We start from the raw sequence: 23,104 nt of genomic DNA, 5'->3' as shown, positions 1-23,104 counted from the left end.
GCCCTTCCTTGCGCTTGGACCTCTTCCTCCCGAACGCGTCGTCGGGAGGAGGTAATTTTAGCTAGACTCCGGATAGGGCATTGTCGTTTTAGCCATCGACATCTTTTAAGCGGCGATCCTCCCCCACTCTGTCCCCACTGCTCTCAGCTGTGGACGGTACGACACCTTTTAATTGAATGCCCCTATTTTAATCCGTTACGCTCCCGTCTACAGCTATCGCCTGATCTATCGTCGATTTTAGCAGATGACACGCGCTCCGCCGACCGCGTTCTACAGTTTATTAGTGACAGTGAAATGACGTCAGTCATTTGAAGCCTTTTTTGGGGACAATCACCCCCTTTCTGTAGTGGATTTTTAAGCAGTCTTCTCTTTTTAGTTTCTCCAATTTTCTGACTTTGTTCCCATTGCTGCTGGTTTTAAATTTCGGTTTTTTACTGTCTTAAGTCACGGGCTGGGCGCTAATGACCATAGAAGTTTTGCGCCCTAAAACCACAACAAAAAAAAAAAAAAAAATCTAGCTATCGCCCCATTTCTCTCACGAGTAGTGTCTGTAAGGTTTTGGAGCGTATGGTGAATTACCGTTTAGCTTGGTGGCTAGAATCCCGCAGTCTTTTAACACCAGCCCAATGCAGATTTCGGAAGCATCGTTCTGCCGTTGACCATCTTGTTGCTCTCTCCACTTATATCATGAACAATTTTCTCCGGAAACGCCAAACGGTAGCAATATTTTTTGATCTGGAGAGAGCATACGATACCTGTTGGAGGACAGGCATCCTCCGCACACTGTTCTCTTGGGGCTTTCGAGGCCGGCTGCCCCTTTTTCTTCGCGAATTTATGGCAGAGCGCACTTTTCGGGTGCGGGTGAACACTACTCTCTCCCGTACTTTCTCCCAAGAAAACGGGGTACCCCAAGGATCTGTGCTGAGTGTTGTACCATTTGCCATCGCCATAAATCCAATTATGGATTGTCTCCCTCCTGATGTCTCGGGCTCCCTCTTTGTGGACGATTTTGCGATCTACTACAGCTCTCAACGGACCAGCCTTCTTGAACGACGTCTTCAAGGATGTCTCGATCCCCTCCACTCGTGGAGCATCGAAACTGGCTTCCGTTTCTCACCCAGTAAGACCGTTTGTGTCAATTTTTGGCGACGTAAGGAGTTTCTTCCGCCCTCCTTACATCTAGGTCCTGTCAACCTTCCGTTTTCAGACGTCGCTAAATTCTTGGGTCTTATGTTTGACAGAAAACTAAGCTGGTCCTCCCACGTTTCCTATCTTTCGGCTCGCTGTCTGCGATCGCTTAACACCCTCCGTGTCCTGAATGGTACCTCCTGGGGAGCGGACCGAGTGGTCCTTCTCCGCCTCTATCGCGCCTTAGTGCGCTCGAAATTGGATTATGGAAGCATAGTCTACTCCTCTGCTCGGCCGTCTATTCTTCGGCGTCTCGACTCTATCCACCACCGTGGATTACGTTTAGTGTCTGAAGCTTTTTACACTAGCCCTGTGGAAAGCCTTTATGCTGAGACTGCTGAACCTCCGCTGTCCAATCGGCGGGCAGTACTCCTGAGTCGTTATGCTAGCCATCTGTCTTCCATGCCTACTAATCCAGCCCATGACATTTTTTTCGACGCCTCCTTTGATGTAGGGTATGCAGGCCGCTCCTCTTCCCTACTACCCCCGGGAGTCCGCTTCCGTCAACTGCTCCATTCTCTTTCCTTCCGCTTTCCTAAAACCTTCTGGACAACTTGGGGTACAGCACCGCCTTGGCTCCGTCCCCGGATCTGCCTGCTCCGTGACCTTTGTCAATTTCCCAAGGATGGTACCCCTACACTTGTTTATCGTCTGGCATTTGCTGCTCTATGTGCAGCAATGACGGAGGCCACATTTATTTACACCGACGGCTCGAAAACATCGTTAGGTGTAGGGAGTGCTTATATTGTTGGCGACACCCCAAATCAATTTCGGCTTCCCGACCAGTGTTCGGTTTATACTGCGGAGCTTTACGCTGTTCTCCAGGCTGTCCACTACATCCGCCGCCATCAGCGGATACAGTACGTAATCTGCTCAGATTCTCTCAGCTCTCTCCTCAGTCTCCAAGCTCTTTACCCTGTGCACCCTCTGGTCCACCGGATTCAGGACTGTCAGCGCTTGCTCCACCTGAGGGGCGTCTCGGTGGCGTTCCTCTGGCTCCCGGGACACGCTGGTATCTGTGGGAATGAGGCGGCTGATATAGCGGCCAAGGCCGCAGTCTCTCTTCCTCGGCCAGCTATTCGGTCGCTTCCCTTCACCGATCTACGGAGCGGTTTATGTCGCCAAGTTGCTCATTTATGGCATGCGCATTGGTCGGCACTTCTCTGTAATAAATTGCGGGAAGTGAAAGCCCTTCCTTGCGCTTGGACCTCTTCCTCCCGAACGCGTCGTCGGGAGGAGGTAATTTTAGCTAGACTCCGGATAGGGCACTGTCGTTTTAGCCATCGACATCTTTTAAGCGGCGATCCTCCCCCACTCTGTCCCCACTGCTCTCAGCTGTGGACGGTAAGACACGTTTTAATTGAATGCCCCTATTTTAATCCGTTACGCTCCCGTCTACAGCTATCGCCTGATCTATCGTCGATTTTAGCAGATGACACGCGCTCCGCCGACCGCGTTCTCCAGTTTATTAGTGACAGTGAAATGGCGTCAGTCATTTGAACCTTTTTTTGGGGACAATCACCCCCCTTCCTGTAGTGGATTTTTAAGCATTCTTCTATTTTTAGTTTCTCAAATTTTCTGACTTTGTTCCCATTGCTGCTGGTTTTAAAATTCGGTTTTTTACTGTCTTAAGTCACGGGCTGGGCGCTAATGACCTTAGCAGTTTTGCGCCCTAAAACCACAAAAAAAAAAAAAAATTTAGTGCTGCAATCTTCTTATCATGGATTGTGTGGCATTCCTTATCACATTGGTACTTATCACAGCACATGCTCTGACTATTCTCTCTCGCATATCTTAAGGTGTAGTTGCCCCCCTGCGGGTCCGGGGATTAGAATAGGCCCGAGGTATTCCTGCCTGTCGTAAGAGGCGACTAAAAGGAGTCCATCCCCCTCACGGGGGTAGTTAGCGCCTGCGTCCGGAGACGGACGGTTCCACGACCTATAATCGTGGTCTTTTCGGTTTTTCACTTCTCGTTTCTTCCTTCCTTTTGTTGGTTCCTTTCTTTGCTCTTCTGCACCTCACTGTCTTCCTTACTCTTTCCCTTGACTTCTCCTTGCCTTCTCATTGCCTTTTTCTCCTTGCCTTCTCATTGCCTTTTTCTCCTCGCCTTCTCATTGCCTTTTTCTCCTTGCCTTCTCATTGCCTTTTTCTCCTTGCCTTCTCATTGCCTTTTTCTCCTTGCCTTCTCATTGCCTTTTTCTCCTTGCCTTCTCATTGCCTTCTTCTCCTTGCCTTCTCTGGTCTCCACCTTGGCGTCTGTCCTCTTTCTCCCTCTCTCTCTCCTTTTCCTCTTCTTCCTTCCTCCCTGTGCGTGCCTGAAGGCCGACCCACGCGTTCGCACGCGTAGCCGGTGACGGGGTAACGCGTAAGTCCCCGCCCTGGGTAGACATGTAAGGCACGCGCGTACCCCCTGGTAAAGGCCAGGCCCGGGGAGGGGTGATTGCCTGAGCTGATACCTTCTGACCATGCCGATTGGTCCCTCCGTCTGTTTCTCGGGAGGTGTGACCTGAGGTGTAAACATTCACCTAAGGCGGGAGTGCCCTCTGAGAGGGTCCCCGTAAAGGAAGAGCGCGCCATCGGAGACGCTGGCAATCATGGGGGATTCCTCCGCAATGGATTCTACTCCATCTCTCTCGACTTCGACCCAAAAACGGAAACGTGACCAGCCAACAGTGACAAAAGTACTACCGCCTGCCCCACAGTTCCTCGTAGTTTCTCGATCTGAGGACGGAAAGGATTTTTCCTCTGTCAACCCTTTCGTTATTCAGAAGGGCGTAGATGCCATAGCCGGATCTGTCAAATCTTGTACCAGGTTGCGTAACGGCACCTTATTACTAGAAACTGAGAGTGCCTTTCAGGCACAAAAACTGCTTCGGGCCACCCTCCTGTACACGTTCCCTGTCCGGGTGGAGGCCCACCGAACTTTGAATTCGTCTCGTGGTGTAGTCTATACTAGATCTCTCGACGGATTGACTGACGAGGAGATTCAGTCTTTCCTCGCTGAGCGGGGCGTGACGGCTGTCCGTAGGGTCATGAAAAAGGTCAACAATGACCTTGTACCGACCCGGACACTTTTCTTGACCTTCGATAGTGTTAAGCTGCCATCGCGCATCAAGGCGGGCTACGAGGTTATTTCTGTTCGCCCCTATGTCCCAACACCTACGCGCTGCTACCAGTGTCAGCGTTTCAATCACACTCGACAGTCTTGTTCCAATGCGGTTAAATGTGTCACTTGTGGCAGGGATGCCCATGAGGGTGACTGTCCACCTCCGTCTCCTCGTTGTGTGAACTGTCAGGGTGACCATGCCGCATCCTCCCGCGACTGTCCTGTCTATAAGGACGAACGTTGCATCCAAGAAATTCGTGTCAAAGAGAAAGTGTCCACCTCGGCTGCTCGCAAGCTATTGGCTAGTAGGAAGCCCACGCTGCTCCCAGCGGGGAAATTCAGTACTGTCCTCCCCTCTCCTCGGACTACCCGGGAGGTAGCAACCCAGACATGCGATCTGACCTTCAGCACCACGGTCATCCGTTCGGCCAGTGCTAAGATCGCGCGGTCGACATCTCCTCTTCCTCCCATCACCCCACAGACACCAGCCCCTTCCTCAGCTTCTGCTAAGTCGAAGACCCCGAAGTCAGATGCACGGGCCTTCAAGAAGGAACCATCCCGTGCAGACTTCCTCCGTCCCTCGACCTCCCAGCCTTCGACCGGTACTTCCACCAAACGTCCTTCCAAAAAGGCGCATAGGAAGCACAGTTCTCCTTCTCCGCCACGGCGCATTTCTTCTCCTGCGCCACCCAGCGGTTGCCGCCCCAGGCCGTCATCCGTTTCGCCTGGCCGCACCGCTGGTAGCCGTACATCTGGCCGTTCACCGGCGGAGGAAGCTCCCCTCCCGAGATGGCCGATGACCCTATAGACCCCATGGACGATGACTGTCCGCCTACTGATAGCGGCGGCAGTGCTCGCTCGAAGCCAGGCCCTAAGCGGCCTTCGAGGTGACCCCTTCTCTCATCTTCCTTTTCTTACAATGGCACTTATTCACTGGAATATTCGCAGCATTCGCTCCAACCTAGAGGACTTGAAGTTGCTGCTCCGCTTGCATCGTCCGCTCGTCGTAGCCCTCCAGGAAACGAAGCTGCGCCCGTGCGATCAAATTGCCTTGGCACACTACACCTCTGTGCGTTTTGACCTACCCCCTGTGGTAGGTATCCCAGCTCATGGAGGGGTTATGTTGCTGGTCCGGGATGATATTTACTACGATCCCATCACGTTGCACACCGGCCTGCAGGCAGTTGCCATCCGCATTACTCTCCCCACTTTTACGTTTTCCTTTTGTACCGTTTACACTCCATCGTCATCTGCCATTACCAGGGCAGACATGATGCAACTTATTGCTCAGCTACCTGCACCATTTTTGTTAACTGGAGACTTCAATGCCCACCATCCCCTTTGGGGCTCTCCAGCATCCTGCCCGAGGGGCTCCTTGTTAGCAGACCTTTTCAACCAGCTCAATCTTGTCTGCCTCAATACTGGCGCCCCTACTTTTCTTTCGGACACATCTCACACCTATTCCCATTTAGACCTCTCTATATGTACTCCCCAACTTGCACGCCGGTTTGAGTGGTATGCACTTGCTGATACATATTCGAGCGACCACTTCCCGTGTGTTATCCATCTCCTGCAGCATACCTCCTCTCCGTGCTCCTCTAGTTGGACCATCTCCAAGGCAGACTGGGGGCTCTTCTCTTCCAGGGCGACCTTTCAGGATCAAACCTTCACAAGCTGCGATCGTCAGGTCGCACACCTCACGGAAGTCATTCTCGCTGCTGCTGAATATTCCATCCCTCACCCTACTTCTTCTCCATGTCGCGTACCGGTCCCCTGGTGGACCACAGCATGTAGAGACGCTTTACGTGCTCGTCGACGTGCTTTACGCACCTTTAAACGCCACCCAACAGTGGCGAATTGTATTAATTATAAACGATTACGTGCTCAGTGTCGTCGTATTATTAACGAAAGCAAGAAAGCCAGCTGGGCTGCTTTCACAAGCACCTTCAACAGTTTTACTCCTCCTTCTGTTGTCTGGGGTAGCCTGCGCCGGCTATCTGGCACTAAGGTCCACTCCCCAGTTTCTGGCTTGAAGATCGCGAATGAAGTCCTTGTGGCCCCTGAGGCTGTCTCCAATGCCTTCGGCCGCTTTTTCGCAGAGGTTTCGAGCTCCGCTCATTACCACCCTGCCTTCCTCCCCCGCAAACAGGCAGAGGAGGCTAGGCCACCTGACTTCCGCTCCTCGAATTGTGAAAGTTATAATGCCCCATTCACCATGCGGGAACTCGAAAACGCACTTGGCCGATCATGGTCCTCCGCTCCAGGGCCTGATTCTATTCATATTCAGGCCCCTGCGGGTTCGGGGGTTAGAATAGGCCCGCGGTATTCCTGCCTGTCGTAAGAGGCGACTAAAAGGAGTCCCACATGTTTTGGCCTTATGTGATGGTCCCCTCTCGGGTTTGACCTCCATCTTTCTAAATTATTCCGAAGAGCGAGCCAATTGGGGAGGGCGCCTTACATGGTGCACTGTATCCGTCGTGCAATTAGACCTTTAGCCGTCTTTCTCGTCGTTGCAATGGTGTCCCGCTCGTTTTCGATCTCTTGGGCGATTACCACACTGCACTCTGCAGTGTTTCTTTTAACTGCGACGACGACCTTGGCCATTTTTGCACCTAAGATCCAGCACGGTAGCCAGTCCGTTGTGGTGGGGCCGCCATGTACCCTCTTGGTTGTAGCCCCCTGACAACACAGGGATCGCTCTACTGATGCCTGCGCCGTTCACTCCCCACGTATGCCAAGGAGTAGATGCCCATCTCCCTGGGGCATCAGGACTCCCGGCAATGGACATCCTGCCAGGTGGCTATTGCTGCGGCTGGGTGGCGCCCGTGGGGAGGGCCCTTGGTCGGAGTAGGTGGCATCAGGGCGGATGACCCGCAATGAAGCGTGGTACATCATCTCTCGCTGGCGGCCAGCCGCCAGCAGTCTCTAAGCGTTCTCGGGCTCAGTTTAATGCACAGAAGTACGATCCGAAAACGTTCCCCTCCCTGGCCACGCCGTGGGAAGAGCGTAAGTCCCAGGATGGAGGTAACAGTTATTCGCCCCGATTCTTAGTTTGCACGAGAGCTGATGGGGAGTCTTTTCTCTCCACAAAGCCTCAGTTCTTCGTCGAGCATTTAGAGGACAAGTTTGGGGAGGTGGAGGGCTTGTCTAAAATGCGCTCTGGCTCAGTACTGATACAAACGGCATCCTCCGCCCAGTCACGCAGGTTACTTGCTTGTGACAAGTTGGGGGATGTTAACGTTACTATTACTCCACATAAGAGTTTAAATATGGTCCAGGGTGTTATTTTCCATAGGGACCTCCTTTTGCAGTCTGATGACGAGCTGCGCGCCAACTTAGAACGTAGAGGTGTTCATTTCGTCCGGCGCGTTCATCGGGGTCCGAGGGACAATCAGGTTGCTACCGGTGCCTTCATCTTGGCCTTCGAGGGTGATACGTTACCGGAAAAGGTCAAGGTGATGGTCTACCGATGTGACGTCAAGCCCTATATCCCTCCCCCGATGCGGTGCTTCAAGTGCTGGAAGTTCGGCCATATGTCTTCCCGCTGCACTTCCAGCCTCACATGTCGAGATTGCGGACGCCCATCTCATCCCGATACTCCATGTGCCCCGCCTCCCATCTGCGTCAACTGCGGGGAGCACCATTCACCTTGCTCGCCAGACTGCAGAATATTCCAGAAAGAGCGCAAAATCATGGAATATAAGACCCTGGACCGCCTGACTTATACTGAGGCCAAACGGAAATACGACCGATTACATCCAGTGCGAATGACAACTTCCTACGCCGCTGCTACAACACCTGTGCTAGCCCCATCAGTTTCGCGCCTTCCGGCCGGATCGACGAGTGGTACAACTCCTCCTGCCCCCTTGCCAGTGGGGGGCTCTACCCACCGGGTTGCTCCTGTGCCACCTACCTCAGGAGCAACACCATCCCCCCCATCGGGGACGTCGGTCCCCGCTTCTAAGCCGGAGAAGTGTCCAACTTCTTCGGCTTCTCACGCTCGCAAGGGGTCCCTTGGGTCCCTCCCTTCCCAGGTTTCCACCGGCGGGAAGGCTGACGATAGACAGTGGCGTAAGTGCCCACAATCTGCAGGTCGAAGGGCTTCCCGATCCTCCTCAGTCCCGGAGACTGAATCGGTGAAGCCCTCCCAGCCGGTTAAACCCAAGGAGCAGCGTGAGAAATCAAAGAAGAGCAGCTCTAAGCCCAAGGAACGCGCGGTGGTAGCCACCCCATCGCAACCTTCTAGCTCTGCGTCTGGGGACGAGGTGGAGATTCTGGTGTCCGCTGAGGACCTCGATCTCGCCGGTCCCTCAGACGCCGTGAATAGCAATAGCACTAGCACGGGTGCTCAATCGGAGGCAGCAGGTGACCCAGCGGCGTAATCTGCCGTCCCAGTCCCAGCATGCCTTTCTCAGCCATGGACAAAACCATCCTCCAGTGGAACTGCAGCGGTTTCTTCCACCATCTAGCTGAGCTCCGCCAACTTATCAGCCTTCACCCTTTCCTCTGCATTGCTCTGCAGGAAACTTGGTTTCCAGCAATGCGCACCCCCGCCCTCCGTGGCTATCGGGGTTATTATAAGAACCGAGCAGCTTATGAAAGGGTGTCTGGTGGCGTCTGCATCTATGTCCTTAACTCTCTTCACAGCGAGTCTGTCCCTCTACAAACAGCTTTAGAGGCTGTCGCTGTTAGGGTGTGGACGCCGCAGGCTCTTACCGTCTGCAGTCTTTACCTTCCACCGGAGGGTGATGTCGCGCAGCATGTCCTGGCTGCGCTGATAGCCCAATTGCCGCCACCTTTCTTATTACTGGGCGACTTTAACGCCCATAACCCTCTGTGGGGTGGGTCAGTGGCAACAGGTCGAGGCGCCACCGTTGAGCGTTTATTGTCGCAGCTCGATCTCTCGATTTTGAATGATGGTGCCTCCACACACTTCAGTGTGGCGCATGGCACCTACTCCGCCATTGACCTTTCAATCTGTAGCCCTAGCCTCTTACCATCTGTCCACTGGAGTGTGCATGACGACCTGTGTGGTAGTGACCACTTTCCGATTTTTCTGTCACTACCACAGCGTCACTCTTCTGGGCGCCCTAGCAGATGGGCTATGAATAAGGCTGACTGGGACTTGTTCTCCTCCACTGCCGCTATTGAGCCTCTCTCAACTGATGCCATTGATGCGGTGGTTACATCGGTCACCGCCGGCATCGTCACTGCCGCCGAGTCTGCCATTCCCCGTTCTTCTGGGTCCCCTCGGCGGAGGGCTGTGCCTTGGTGGTCGCCTGAGATCGCTGAAGCGATTAAAGATCGCCGGCGGGCGCTCCAGCGTCACAAGCGACATCCCTCCATGGACCACCTTATCGCCTTCAAACGGCTGCGTGCGCGGGCCCGCCTCCTTATCCGCCAAGGCAAGAAGGAGTGCTGGGAGCGGTATGTGTCCACCATTGGCCTCCATATCACTCCATCGCAGGTCTGGGCGAAGATTAGACGCGTCTACGGCTATCGGACCCCTGCCAGCGTCCCTGCGCTCTCACTGAATGGAGCAGTTTGTACAGACTCCGACGTCATTGCAAGCCGCTTGGCAGAGCATTTTGCTATGAGTTCCGCTTCTGCGAATTACCCCCAGGCCTTCCGCTCCATTAAAGAGCGGATGGAACGTCGGAGCCTTTCTTTTCGCACCAACGCTTCTGAACCCTACAACGCTCCATTCAGTGAGTGGGAATTTCAGAGTGCCCTTGCCGCTTGCCCTGATACCGCTCCCGGGCCAGATCGCATCCACTGTCAGATGCTGAAACACCTTTCAGTGGACTGCAAGCGACGCCTCCTCGACCTTTACAACCGTCTCTGGGTCGAGGGTGAGTTTCCGTCGCAATGGCGGGAAAGTATTGTCATCCCCATTTTGAAACCTGGAAAGAACCCTTTGGAGGTGGACAGCTACCGTCCCATTAGTCTCACCAACGTTCTTTGCAAGTTGCTTGAACGGATGGTGAGCCGGCGCTTAAATTGGGTGCTGGAGTCTCGGGGCCTTCTGGCTCCGTCTCAGGGTGGGTTCCGTAAAGGCCGCTCCGCCACCGACAATCTGGTGAGCCTTGAGTCGGCCATCCGTACAGCCTTTGCCCGCCGTCAGCACCTGGTCGCTGTCTTTTTCGACATGCGGAAGGCGTACGATACGACATGGCGTCATCACATCCTTTCTACGCTTCATGGATGGGGTCTTCGGGGCCCTCTGCCCATCTTTATCAGAAATTTTCTGTCGTATCGTACCTTCCGCGTGCAAGTCGCGGCCTCGTATAGTTCCTCCCTCGTCCAGGAGAATGGGGTACCCCAGGGCTCTGTCCTCAGTGTCTGCCTGTTTTTAATTGCAATAAACGGTCTCGCTGCGGCAGTAGGAAATTCTGTCTCCGCTTCCCTGTATGCTGACGACTTCTGTCTTTACTATAGTTCTATTAGCATTGCAGCAGCTGAACGTCAGCTACAGGGCGCAATCCGCAAGGCGCAGTCTTGGGCTGTAGCGCGTGGTTTTCAGTTTTCGGCTGCCAAGACCCGCGTTATGCATTTCTGCCGGCGCCGAACGGTCCATCCTGAGCCGCGGCTTTATCTTGCCGACGAACTTCTTGCTGTGGTGGAGACCCGCAGGTTTTTGGGTGTACTTTTTGATGCCCGGTTGACTTGGCTGCCTCATATCCGGCAGCTTAAACAAGCGTGTTGGCGGCATCTCAACGCCCTGCGTTGTTTGAGCCACACCCGCTGGGGCGCCGACCGATCTACCCTGTTGCGGCTCTACCAGGCGTTAATCCAGTCTCGCCTGGATTATGGGTGCCTAGCTTATGGCTCAGCATCCCCATCTGCGTTGCGGGTGCTGGACCCAATTCTCCACAGCGGGATACGCCTTGCCACTGGTGCTTTCCGCACCAGCCCTGTGGACAGCGTCCTAGTGGAGGCAGGTGTCCCTCCCCTGCGGTTCCGACGCCAACGTTTGCTGGCCGCTTATGCTGCCCATGTTTTTAGCTTGCCCGGGCATCCAAATTATCGTGTCCTGTTCCCGCAGTCAGTCGTCCATCTGCCAGACCGTCGGCCCCGGTCGGGTTGTCCGATCGCCGTACGCATCAAGGAGCTTCTCTGCGGGCTTGGGTTTTTCCCAGTTCCACCTCCTTTCTGGGCGCCTCTGCGTACACCCCCGTGGTGTGTTCCTCGCCCTTGCGTTCGGCTCGACTTGGCACAGGGCTCGAAGGACTCGGTCCCTCCAGAGGCCTTCCGCCGCCGCTTTTATTCCATCCTGGCCACGTATCAGGGCTCTGGAATTGTTTACACCGACGGTTCGATGGTTGCTGGTCGTGTCGGGTATGCGCTAACTCTAGGGGACCATTCCGAACAACGGTCCTTGGCGGCTGGCTGCAGCGTTTACACTGCTGAGCTAGTCGCCATCTTTCGTGCCCTAGAGTATATCCGCTCCTGCTCAGGTGAGTCCTTCGTTATCTGTAGCGATTCCCTGAGCGGTTTACGAGCTCTCGACCAGTGTTTTCCTCGTTCTCGTCTGGTGATGGCTATCCATGAGTCCCTGCATACTCTTGCGCGTTGCGGCCGTTCTGTGGTCTTTGTGTGGACCCCCGGTCACGTTGGTATCCCAGGCAATGAACATGTTGACCGCCTGGCGAAAGAGGCCACGAGTAAACAGTCTCTGGACGTTGGCCTCCCAGAGACTGATTTGCGGGCAGTCCTCCGCCGAAAAGTTTTTGCGCTTTGGGACGCTGAATGGCGCAATCGGATCGTGCCCAATAAACTCCGTGCCATCAAGGAGACGACGACTGTGTGGCGGTCATCCCTGCGAGCCAACCGCAGGGACTCTGTCGTCCTTTGTCGGCTCCGCATTGGCCACTCCCACCTGACACACAGTTATTTACTGCGCCGGGAGGACCCTCCTGTATGTCGCTGCGGGGCGGCTTTGACAGTGGCCCACATTTTGTTGGCCTGCCCCCTTTTAGCTGTGGTCAGGCAGACATTTGCGCTGCCTGATACGCTCCCTGCCCTTTTATGTGATGACCCTGGTATGGCTGACTTAGTTTTCCGTTTTATTCGGGCAGGGGGTTTTTATTATTTACTCTGAGTGTTTGTTCTGTTCTTTTGTGTTGATTCTGGCCATTGGCCTACGATTTTACGCTGAGTTTTTAATGTGTTCTCAGTGGTTGGCTTCTCCTTTTTATCTCTATGGTCGGCCAACCACTGTCACACTCTGTGTGATTTTAATTTGTTTCGTCTGATCTCTGTAGGAGTATTTCTTGTCCTGTGTCGTCTGACGTCTTTCCTGTTGTTCGTTTTTTTTTATTCTCTTTGGGTGGTTTTACTTTTTTTTTGGAAAAAGGGACCGATGACCGTCGCAGTCTGGTCCCTTTAATCCCCCCCAAACCAACCAACCAATCTATTCATATTCAGATGCTGAAGAACCTTTCTCCTGCGGGTAAAGGTTTTCTTCTTCGTACATACAATCGCATCTGGATTGAGGGACATGTTCCCGCATGCTGGCACGAGTCTATTTTTGTCCCGATTCCTAAGCCGGGGAAGGACAAGCACTTGCCTTCCAGTTATCGACCTATCTCGCTTACCAGCTGTGTCTGTAAAGTGATGGAGCGAATGGTTAACTCTCTATTGGTTTGGCTGCTCGAGTCTCGACGCCTACTTACCAATGTACAATGTGGATTTCGTAGGCGCCGCTCTGCTGTTGACCATCTGGTTACCTTGTCAACCTTCATTATGAATAACTTCTTGCGTAAGCCCCCCGACCGCGGCTGTGTTCTTTGATTTGGAGAAGGCTTACGACACCTGTTGGAGGGTGGGCATTCTCCGCACCATGCATACATGGGGCCTTCGCGGTCGCCTCCCTCTTTTTATTCGTTCCTTTTTAATGGATCGACAGTTCAGGGTACGTGTGGGTTCTGTCCTGTCAGACACCTTTCGCCAGGAGAATGGGGTGCCACAGGGCTCAGTTTTGAGCGTCGCTCTCTTCGCCATAGCGATCAATCCAATAATGGATTGCCTCCCAGCTGATGTATCAGGCTCCCTTTTCGTGGATTATTTTACCATCTATTGCAGCGCACAGCGTACATGTTTCCTGGAGCGCTGTCTTCAGTGTTCTCTTGACCGTCTTTACTCCTGGAGTGTCGCCAATGGCTTCAGTTTTTCTGCCGAGAAGACGGTCTGTATTAACTTCTGGAGCTACAAAGAGTTTCTCCCACCGTCCTTACGACTCGGTCCCGTTGCTCTCCCATTCGCGGAGACAACAAAATTTTTAGGTCTTACATTTGACAGGAAACTTAGCTGGTCTCCACATGTGTCGTATTTGGCTGCCCGTTGTACCCATTCTCTAAATGTCCTCCGTGTTCTCAGTGGTATGTCGTGGGGAGCGGATCGAACCGTCCTACTTCGTCTATATCGGTCGATCGTCCGCGCTCCAAGCTGGATTATGGGAGCTTCGTATACTCCTCTGCACGGCCATCCATCTTACGCCGCCTCAACTCCATACAACATTGGGGTTTACGTCTTGCGATCGGAGCGTTTTATACTAGTCCCGTCGAGAGTCTTCATGCTGACACTGGTGAATTGCCACTCACCTACCGGCGCGATATACTGCTTTGTCGGTATGCCTGTCTGCTACTGTCAATGCCCGACCACCTGTCTTATCGTTCCTTTTTTGACGACTCTCTCGACCGTCAATACGGGTTGTATGTCTCTGCCCTGCTACCCCCTGGAGTTCGCTTTCATCGCCTCCTTCAACACCTTAATTTTTCACTCCCTGCAACCTTTTGAGTGGGCGAGAGTCACACGCCACCTTGGCTCCAGGCTCAGGTTCGCGTTCACCTTGACCTCAGCTCGCTCCCAAAGGAGGTTACCCCCGGTTCGGTATACCACTCCCGTTTTGTCGAACTTCGTACGAAGTTCATTAATATGACCTTCATTTATACAGATGGCTCTAAGACCAATGACGGGGTCAGGTGTTCTTTTATTGTCGGGGCACAAAGTTTCAAATACCGGCTCCATGGCCATTGTTCGGTCTTCACAGCTGAGCTCTTTGCCCTCTACCAGGCTGTTCTTTACATCTGCCGCCACCGACATTCTGCTTATGTCATCTGCTTCGATTCCCTGAGTGCCATCCGGAGCCTCAGTGATCCGTATCCGGTTCACCCTTTCGTGCACCGGATCCAACGCTCTCTTCAGCAGCTGGTGGACGTCGGTTCTCAGGTTAGCTTTATGTGGGTTCCTGGCCATGTCGGTATCCCTGGGAACGAAGCTGCAGATGCCACAGCCAAGGCTGCGGTCCTCCAGCCTCGGACAGCTTCTTGTTGTGTCCCTTCGTCATATTGTAGCAGGGTCATTTGTTGGCGCATTTTATCGCTGTGGCATGCCGATTGAGCTGCACTTACGGACAACAAGCTTCGGGCCTTGAAACCTCTTCCCACGGCTTGGACGTCCTCCTCCCGCCCTTCTCGGCGGTAGAGGTCGTTTTGGCCCGGTTACGAATTGGACACTGCCAGTTCAGCCATCGCCATCTGCTGATGACTGCGCCGGCGCCATTCTGCCCATGTGGGGAATTGCTGACGGTCCGCCACATTTTAATGTCCTGTCCGGATTTTAACACACTGTGTCTTGATCTTGGCCTGCCATGTACTCTAGATGCCATTTTAGCGGATGACCCACGAGCAGCTGCTCGCGTTCTTCGTTTTATCAACTTGACCAACCTCTCTAAGCACTTGATTATGCTGTTTTTTTAATCCTATGCTTGTCAGTCTGTCTTTATCGTGTTTTTCCTTTTAGTTGCTGTTTTAAACTTGTGCCTCGCAGTGCATTCCTAACGTAGTCTGGGCGCTAATGACCATTGAAGTTGTGTGCCCTAAAACAAAAAAAAAAAAAAAAAACCGGCTAACGCACCTTGCAGAAAGTGCTACCAGAGACCTCGTGTGGCTTTCACCCAAACAGAGACGCAGTGGATGCCATATTTGTTGTCAAACAAATTAAAGAGAAAAGCTTAGAGCAACATCAGCATCTGTTTATTTGCTTTGTAGACCTGGAAAAAGCATTTGACCGAGTCCCACGGGAAGCTCTCTGGATTATACTAAAGAAAACCAGCTGCCTTGACAAAATTATTAACTTGAAAGGGCAGTTTCATGACAACATGATGGCAAAAATCTACCATGAAAATGAGCTTTCAGACCAGTTTCCTGTGACATGCACTGTAAAACAAGGCTGTGTACTGGCTCCCACACTCTTCTCACTTTATTTCGCAGCTGTTGTGAGAGACGCGACCAAAGCCTGCAGTGGTCAAATGGGTCTTGACTCGAGAACAGACAGAAGTGTGTTCAATATCTCTTGCCTCAGAAAAAAAGTTGCGTAAATAAAATATCTATCTTAGAAATTCTTTATGCAGACGACGTATGCATGATGGCTAATTCTCCTGAATCTCTCCAAACGTACATGATCCTGCGAAATGACTCGTGCCGAAGATTTGGTTTAGTCATAAGCATCACCAATATGCAAGTCCTTCAACAACCACTTAACGGTTCCAATACAGACGGCTGCAGTATTAAGTTGGACAACAAACATTTGGAAAACTTGTCACAGTTTAAATATCTAGGTAGCCAAATTAGAAGTGACAACAGCCTGACAACAGAAATTGCAGCTCATATAGCCAATGCAGCCTCAGTTTTCGGCAAACTGACCTCGCCGAGTATGGAAATTACGATCTCAGACTACAAACTAGAATTGCGGTCTACAAAGCAATAATATTACCAACTTTACTCTATGCCTCAGAAACCTGGTGCTGTTATAAAGCTGACAGTAGGAGGCTAGACACCTTTCATCCATGCTGTCTGAGATCAATTCTCTGCATGAAATAGGAAAACCGTGTTCCCAACATGGAGATTTTGCATCGCGTGAAACTGCCTTGCATAGAAGCTCTCATACTGAAACACCAACTGAGATAGTGGCCATATCATATACATGGACGACAGTAGCCTTCCCAAAGCGGTGTTCTACTCAGAGCTCTTGTGTGGAAAGCGGCAGCAAGGTGGCCAACACCTGTGATATAAAGACACCTTCAAATGCCACCTCACAGCCTGTGGCATTCCGAGCAAACGTTGGGAGGAGCTTGCATTGCACCGATCAGAGTGTCTCTCAACTGTACACAAGAGTGTGGAACAATTCGAGCATATCCGCCTAAAGAACCTGAACGATAAACGAAAACTCCGCAAATCTAAGCCCAAGCCTAATTACATCTATAAGTATAGTTCCACTGGGAAACTGTATTGCACTTCGTGTGACCGGATCTTCAAAGCAAATGCAATCTACATCTGAGCCCACTGCAATACGGACTAAATGACTGATGGAGTCACTGTCACTGGACATGGTGAGGAGGACATGACGATGACGACTTCTTCCAATAACAGATCTAATGTTTCTTGCAGGAATGTTGTGTACTTTCTACCATTAAGATTTCCTTCGATAAATAATTCTGTCACCCAGAATCCCACACCATACATTAACCATCCATGGTTTTTGGTGGGCAACTTGCTGCAGCCAACATGGATTTTCAGTTGCCCAGTAATGCATGTTATGCAAAGTAATGTTTCCATGGTTTGTGAATGTAGTCTCATTAGTAAATAAAATCAGATTAATAAACGTGTCATCCCTCTGAATCTGAAGTTGAGCCCATCGGTAGAATTCAGTGTGACGCATACAATCTGTACCAGTTAATTCTTGGAGGAGACTGATATGGTAAGGATGAAATTTATGGTGATGCAGAACATGAACACTACTACTCTGGCCCAAGTCCTATTCCCTTGCGATTTAACATGAACCAACACGAGTATCTCGAACCACAGTGGCAAGAGTACCATTTTCTATTTCCTCGTTAGTAACTTACCTTTGCCTGATACTTTTCTGATGCGTTAAAGACTCAGTTGTTCTCAGTGTATCGTACACACATTTAAATGTACCACATGTAGGGTGAGTACGTTGAGGATATCTTTCAGCATATAAGTCTGTAGCTCTCTCTGAATTACGTTGGCATTCTTGTAAATGAGAAGCATATGGACTTGTTCTTCAAAGGAATACAGCATTCACATTCGCTTGATTTGACGATACTAGTCTTGCCATTCCTATTAGTGTTGTATTGCGAAACCGTCGAATGGTGTTTACAAGTCATTGTCACGTTAGATGGATACGCTGTATTCAGTGAATACTTACTATTTTCACGATATATGAGAGAGAATTGTCAGAGCATGTGCTTTGATAACTGCTGAAGTGATAAGGAATACTACTCAATCCATAAGAAGATTGCAGCACTGCATTGATACCAATGGTCATCACTTCAAACACCTTCTGTAAATGGACGTTCATGTCACCTTTTTGACCTTCGTTGACTTTCAAAGACCTTACTGTTTGTTACACATCATTGGATTCATCTCGATAGCCGCTATCAGAAAATAAGTACCAAACTGTAGCATCCCATTTCAAAAAACCATGTTGACCTTCATATCTGTGACGAGACCCCACCTAGCAACAAAAAACCAATACGTCATATTATGGCCCCTGTTGTCCCATGCAGCATTTGTCCCACAAACTTTTCAGCTACTATCATACTTCAGGAGTTATTCTAGGTGGCAATAGTTAGTGACTCACCCTGTATATACTTCCCATAATGTATGTGATAAATAATATTGCAGTTCTGTACTCCCACGACAGAAATGTGTGTATGTAGTGATAAACTTAGGAGTGAAGTAATTTAATATGCAGGTAACTCTATTTGTGTTTGTGTTCAATCCATAAACTGGTGTAGGTATTTCGAAACTTCCCATTAACTGTTTGTCAACAGATGACATGGCATCTGTATTACTAAAATATTATCCTGGAACTCAGTGCCAACTGCAGTGTAGCAGCAGTAGAAATTTAATTTCAGTATTTCACATAATTATCAACCATATTTGATAATTTTAAATGCTGTTATAATCTACTCATTAAAAGATATTATAAGTTTAACACAAGAAGACAAGTATTACAGTCAGAAACTGTGTGTTTGTCTTACTGCAGTATAATTGACAGCACACTAATACGTGGGGTTCATTCATCAAGTTTGAGAATGAGACCACTTAGCGACTACAGACAAAGTTTACACATAATTTCAGACCTATACAAAACTTTTTCTCGCTGCACCCCAGCTCACCACACACCACACCACCACATACACCACACCACAAGGAAAGGAAAAAAAAAAAAAGTTTATTGCTTACTGCATTTTCACTCTCAAGCAGTCAAACTTCAGCATCAGACATGGTGTTTTAATTTATCACCTCTTTACAACCAACTCTATTCGCAACACACTTTGCAGGTAGTATCTATACATACATCAGTGAATGTACCTATAAAATTATATAATTTTACCATACATAGTTCAGGAGATATGGCATTATAAATATTGAGAAGCATGAAAAATTAACTTTTTTCTTAATATGGAACATGAATTACCCAGTTTGTATTGATCTAGTGTTTCATGAGACCACTTAGCGAGTTCCAGCAAACTTTAAACATAATTTCACACCTTTCTTAATTTTTTTATCACTTGCCTGTTTAAATCCAAATATTTAAGACAGAAATTTATTTGTAAAGTAATTACATATTTGAAGATGTTTTATATATGGGAGTTTGATTCTTTAAGAAATTGGGCACTTACTGGAGGATGGAAAAAAAAAAAAAATCTATTGCATGCTAAGAGTTTGTAATGCTGCATCTCATTGGTTGGAGAATGAACAGTGCATGGGCCAATAAGAGTAAGTTACAGGCAAGGAAAACAAGAGCAGGAAAATATTTGGCAATACAATGCTGTTTGGTTGTAGCTTTGGAGAACAATATTGTGGAAACAGGACTGTTGTGCTAGAGTCTGGGAGGAGTCAAGATACCTTTGTAGCTGATTCTGCTTTACGGAAGTAGCTTTGCCAGTGTCAGCCAGTGCCTCCTTCTCGACACACTGCTGCCAATTGCCCTGTGGGCCATCACTATGGTCAGATTCACAACTAGCCAAGGACGTTATTGTCCTGCTGGCTGCAGCTAAGTTGACCATATCAGATCTAGTCACTACTGGCTCTGCTGGTTGGTGGTACTGAACCCAGGTATCATTTCTAGGGGCAGATCTTGCAAGTGAGACGTCATCATCTTGTGTAAGAGGCATAAACTTGCCTTTTTATTAATCCAGGTGTAAGCTGCTGCGGAACCTGTGTTACAGACACATCCTACAAATTGAGCACATCATGTCCAACCTGATGTGTTGCAAAATGGCAATGATTTACAGTTGCTTCTTTATGATCTGGTGTCACTCAGAGGTTTTACATTACAAAGTCTTCAGTGGCTGTGCTGTTTTCGGAAGTCAAAACTAAATGTGCCTGATCTAGATGAAGACCATTGGCTTCACGGCACACCACTTGCAAACTTTCGACTCCTTATGATTATTCGTTGCTGTGACAAGCTTGCATCCCCATACTAGACCTTCATTATGCATTTCCTTTAAATAGGTTTCACACCCTACTTTTTCAGAAGCTGAATAACACAATCTCTTTCTACTTCTGTATTGCTTTATAGGCATCTCCACAATGCTTCAACATTTATAAAAATGCTGACTAATTTATAGACTAATGGTGACATGGCTGTTTAGATTAGATTAGATTAATACTTGTTTCATAGATCATGAATACGACACTTCATAATGATGTGGAATGTGTCAGGTTAATAAAAGATGTCTGTACAAGATATTACATTACACAAAATATTGCATTACACTAATGTTTAAGTTGTTGTGTTTTTTTTCTTTTTATTTTTCCGCCCTTAATTTATATCTAAAAATTCAACCTATGAGTAGGAGGAGTTGTCATCTAGAAATTCTTTTAATTTATTTTTAAATGTTAGTTGGCTATCTGTCAGGCTTTTGATGCTGTTTGGTAGGTGACCAGAGACTTTTGTGGCAGCATAATTTACCCCTTTCTGTGCCAAAGTCAGATTTAACCCTGCATAGTAAAGATCATCTTTTCTCCTGGTGTTATAGCTATGCACACTGCTATTACTTTTGAACTGGGTTGGATTATTAACAACAAATTTCATAAGTGAATATACATATATACTGTGAGGATCCCTAGATCCTTAAATAGATGTCTGCAGGGCTCCAGCAATTATTCTGCTTACACGTTTTTGAGCAATGAATACTTTTCTACTCAACGATGAATTACCCAAGAATATGATGCCATACGAAAGCGGTGAATGAAAATAGGCATAGTAAGCTAATTTGCTGAGATTCTTATCACCAAAATTTGCAATAACTCTAATAGCATACGTAGCTGAACTCAGACATTTCAGCAGACCATCAATGTGTTGCTTCCAGTTTAACCTCTCATCAGTGGACACACCTAAAAATTTTGAAAATTCTACCTTAGCTACAGACTTCTGTTCAAAGTGTATATTTTTGTTACTGGAGTTGTGCCATTTACTGTACGGAACTGTATATACTGTGTTTTATCAAAATTTAAAGAGTCCGTTTGCTGAGAACCACTCAATAATTTTGTGAAAAACATCATTTACAATTACATCACTTAGTTCTTGGTTTCTGGATGTTATTACTATACTTGTATCATCAGCAAAAAGAACTAACTTTGCATCTTCATCAGTGTGGAATGGTAAGTCATTAATATATATCAAGAACAGTAAAGGACCCAAGACCAAACCCTGTGGGACCCCGTACTTGATAGCCCCCAGTTTGAGGAATCAGCTGTTGTTTTAACATTACGTGAACCACTTATTTCAACTTTCTGCAGTCTTCCAGTTAAGTATGAATTAAACGATTTGTGCACTGCCCCACTCAAACCATAATGATTTAGCTTATCTAAAAGAATTCCATGATTTACACAATCAAAGGCCTTTGAGAGATCACAAAAAATACCAATGGGTGATGTTCGGTTATTCAGAGCATTTAATATTTGATCAGTGAAAGCGTATATAGCATTTTCTGTTGAAAAGCCTTTCTGAAAACCAAACTGACATTTTGTTAGTACTTTATTTTTACAAATATGGGAGGCTACTCTTGAATACATTACTTTCTCAAAAATTTTTGATAGAGCTGTCAGAAGATAAATTGGGCGGTAGTTGTTTGTTTTTGCGATTCCATATTTATGTTCTTCATTTGACTCACTCGTGTTTAACAGTAGGAACTGAAATGGCCCCTGCTGTTGACAACTTTTGTTGATAGGTAGCTAATAGTTTCAAAACTATTATTAAATGTAATATTACAGCAAGTTTTCTCAGTGGGAAGTGATAAGTTTTCGTGAATGAATTAATTGGTTCCCCATCACAGTGAGGTACCCTGCATATGATAACTGGAACTTGCAAAATCCCCAAAATCACTATGAACAAGTTTACCCTTGTTTGGTTATACACATTTAAAATAAAGAACCTCCCACCATCCTGCTAACCATTTTGCTACTAGGTAAAAATACACTGACTTCATCTGTCAGTTACTCATCTAGGAAGTGAGGAGTTTCCAATCCATTAATGCGTTCTTTTACAGTAACTATATGTGTATTTTGAAAACTGTTTTTGCATTCTGCTGTATTTATCTATTTCTTATATAGGAGTAGGGATGAATCCTTCAACAAAACACGTGGATTGCTTGTCCTGGAAGAAGATCTTGAAGATGAGTCAATGGACTGCACTACTCCCAGAGTAAGCTTTACACACTTAGAGTAAGAATGAGACTTCTACTCTATAACTTTGTCAGTCCTTCAAAATGTTTACAGCCATTATTGGCACACCACTTACAAGTAATAACCTAGTAGTTTTAGTTACTGGATCACAAGTAACAGCAAAACATTCCAGTTTTAATTACTTTCTGAAACACAGAAATGGAACTAAAATTACCATTGTATTTATAATAGTTGCCACAATGTGCCACCTACATTGCCAACATCCAACAACCACCATCCACATACTTCAGGATGAGAATTCTTCCATAATTTATTTCTTTGTTGTGTTATGTAGATCTCATCATGTTAAGAAATCTTAAGATTCACTAGCCATTGTAGCCTATTTGGGCACTTTTAATTCCTCTCAGAAACAACACTAGAAAGAATTATATTATCCAGTTCTATCCTATGCCACACATAGTTTCTAATATTATTGACATAAAAATATATATATTTACAAGATGTTTACAGTCAGTGGCAAGGCCAACCCTTCATCGCTTCAAACCCTCTTCTCTTCCCCCTTCAGTTGCCCCTTTCCTTTCCATGCTAACCCGTCCTCTCACCACCCCCCCCCCCCCCCCCAATCTCTCACAGTCCCACTGCTTCCCTCAAGCGCTGCCCCCTACCTCTCATGGCCCACCTTCTAAACCTTTCACCACTCATCCCTTCCCCCCTCCACCCCATCTCACCTCCATAAATGTTCCCCCCATCTGGACTCTACCCCATGCTGGACCCCTTCACCACTCATCCGTTATTTCCTCCCATTCTCCCTTCAGCCAACCCTGTCCTGCCATCTCCCCTGTTGCTATCTCCTTCCTGCCCAAATCGCCTCCCCACCTGCACTTGTTTTCCTCCCAACTGCAGCTGACCTTCTCTCCCATCCCCACTTTTCCCACACTCTTCTGACTCCTTCCCGTCTTCCTTTGTCTCATCATCTCCTCACTTTCTGCTGTCTCCCTCTCCTCTTCCCCCTAAAACTCTCTTCTCCCATCTATTATTGCCCTCTACCACCTCCTCCACCCCCATCCCCACCCACCCCTGCTGGCTG

General features: G+C 48.6%; 1 protein-coding gene across 2 annotated transcripts in view; it reads left to right on the top strand.

Moving 5' to 3' along the window:
- LOC126190971 (snurportin-1) overlaps window positions 1-23,104 on the top strand; it is a 110,569-nt gene that overhangs the window by 10,633 nt on the left and 76,832 nt on the right. For both annotated transcript variants that reach the window (XM_049931640.1, XM_049931639.1), the window contains exon 2: window positions 21,946-22,036. In XM_049931640.1, the coding sequence (XP_049787597.1) occupies window positions 21,946-22,036 (91 nt within the window). The remainder of the gene's footprint in view (window positions 1-21,945; window positions 22,037-23,104) is intronic.

This window comes from Schistocerca cancellata, chromosome 6 (assembly GCF_023864275.1).
Source record: "Schistocerca cancellata isolate TAMUIC-IGC-003103 chromosome 6, iqSchCanc2.1, whole genome shotgun sequence".
NCBI classification, from domain to species: domain Eukaryota; kingdom Metazoa; phylum Arthropoda; class Insecta; order Orthoptera; family Acrididae; genus Schistocerca; species Schistocerca cancellata.
The sequence above is the reverse complement of the archived record's forward strand: the minus strand, read 5'-3'. Positions and strand labels throughout refer to the sequence as shown.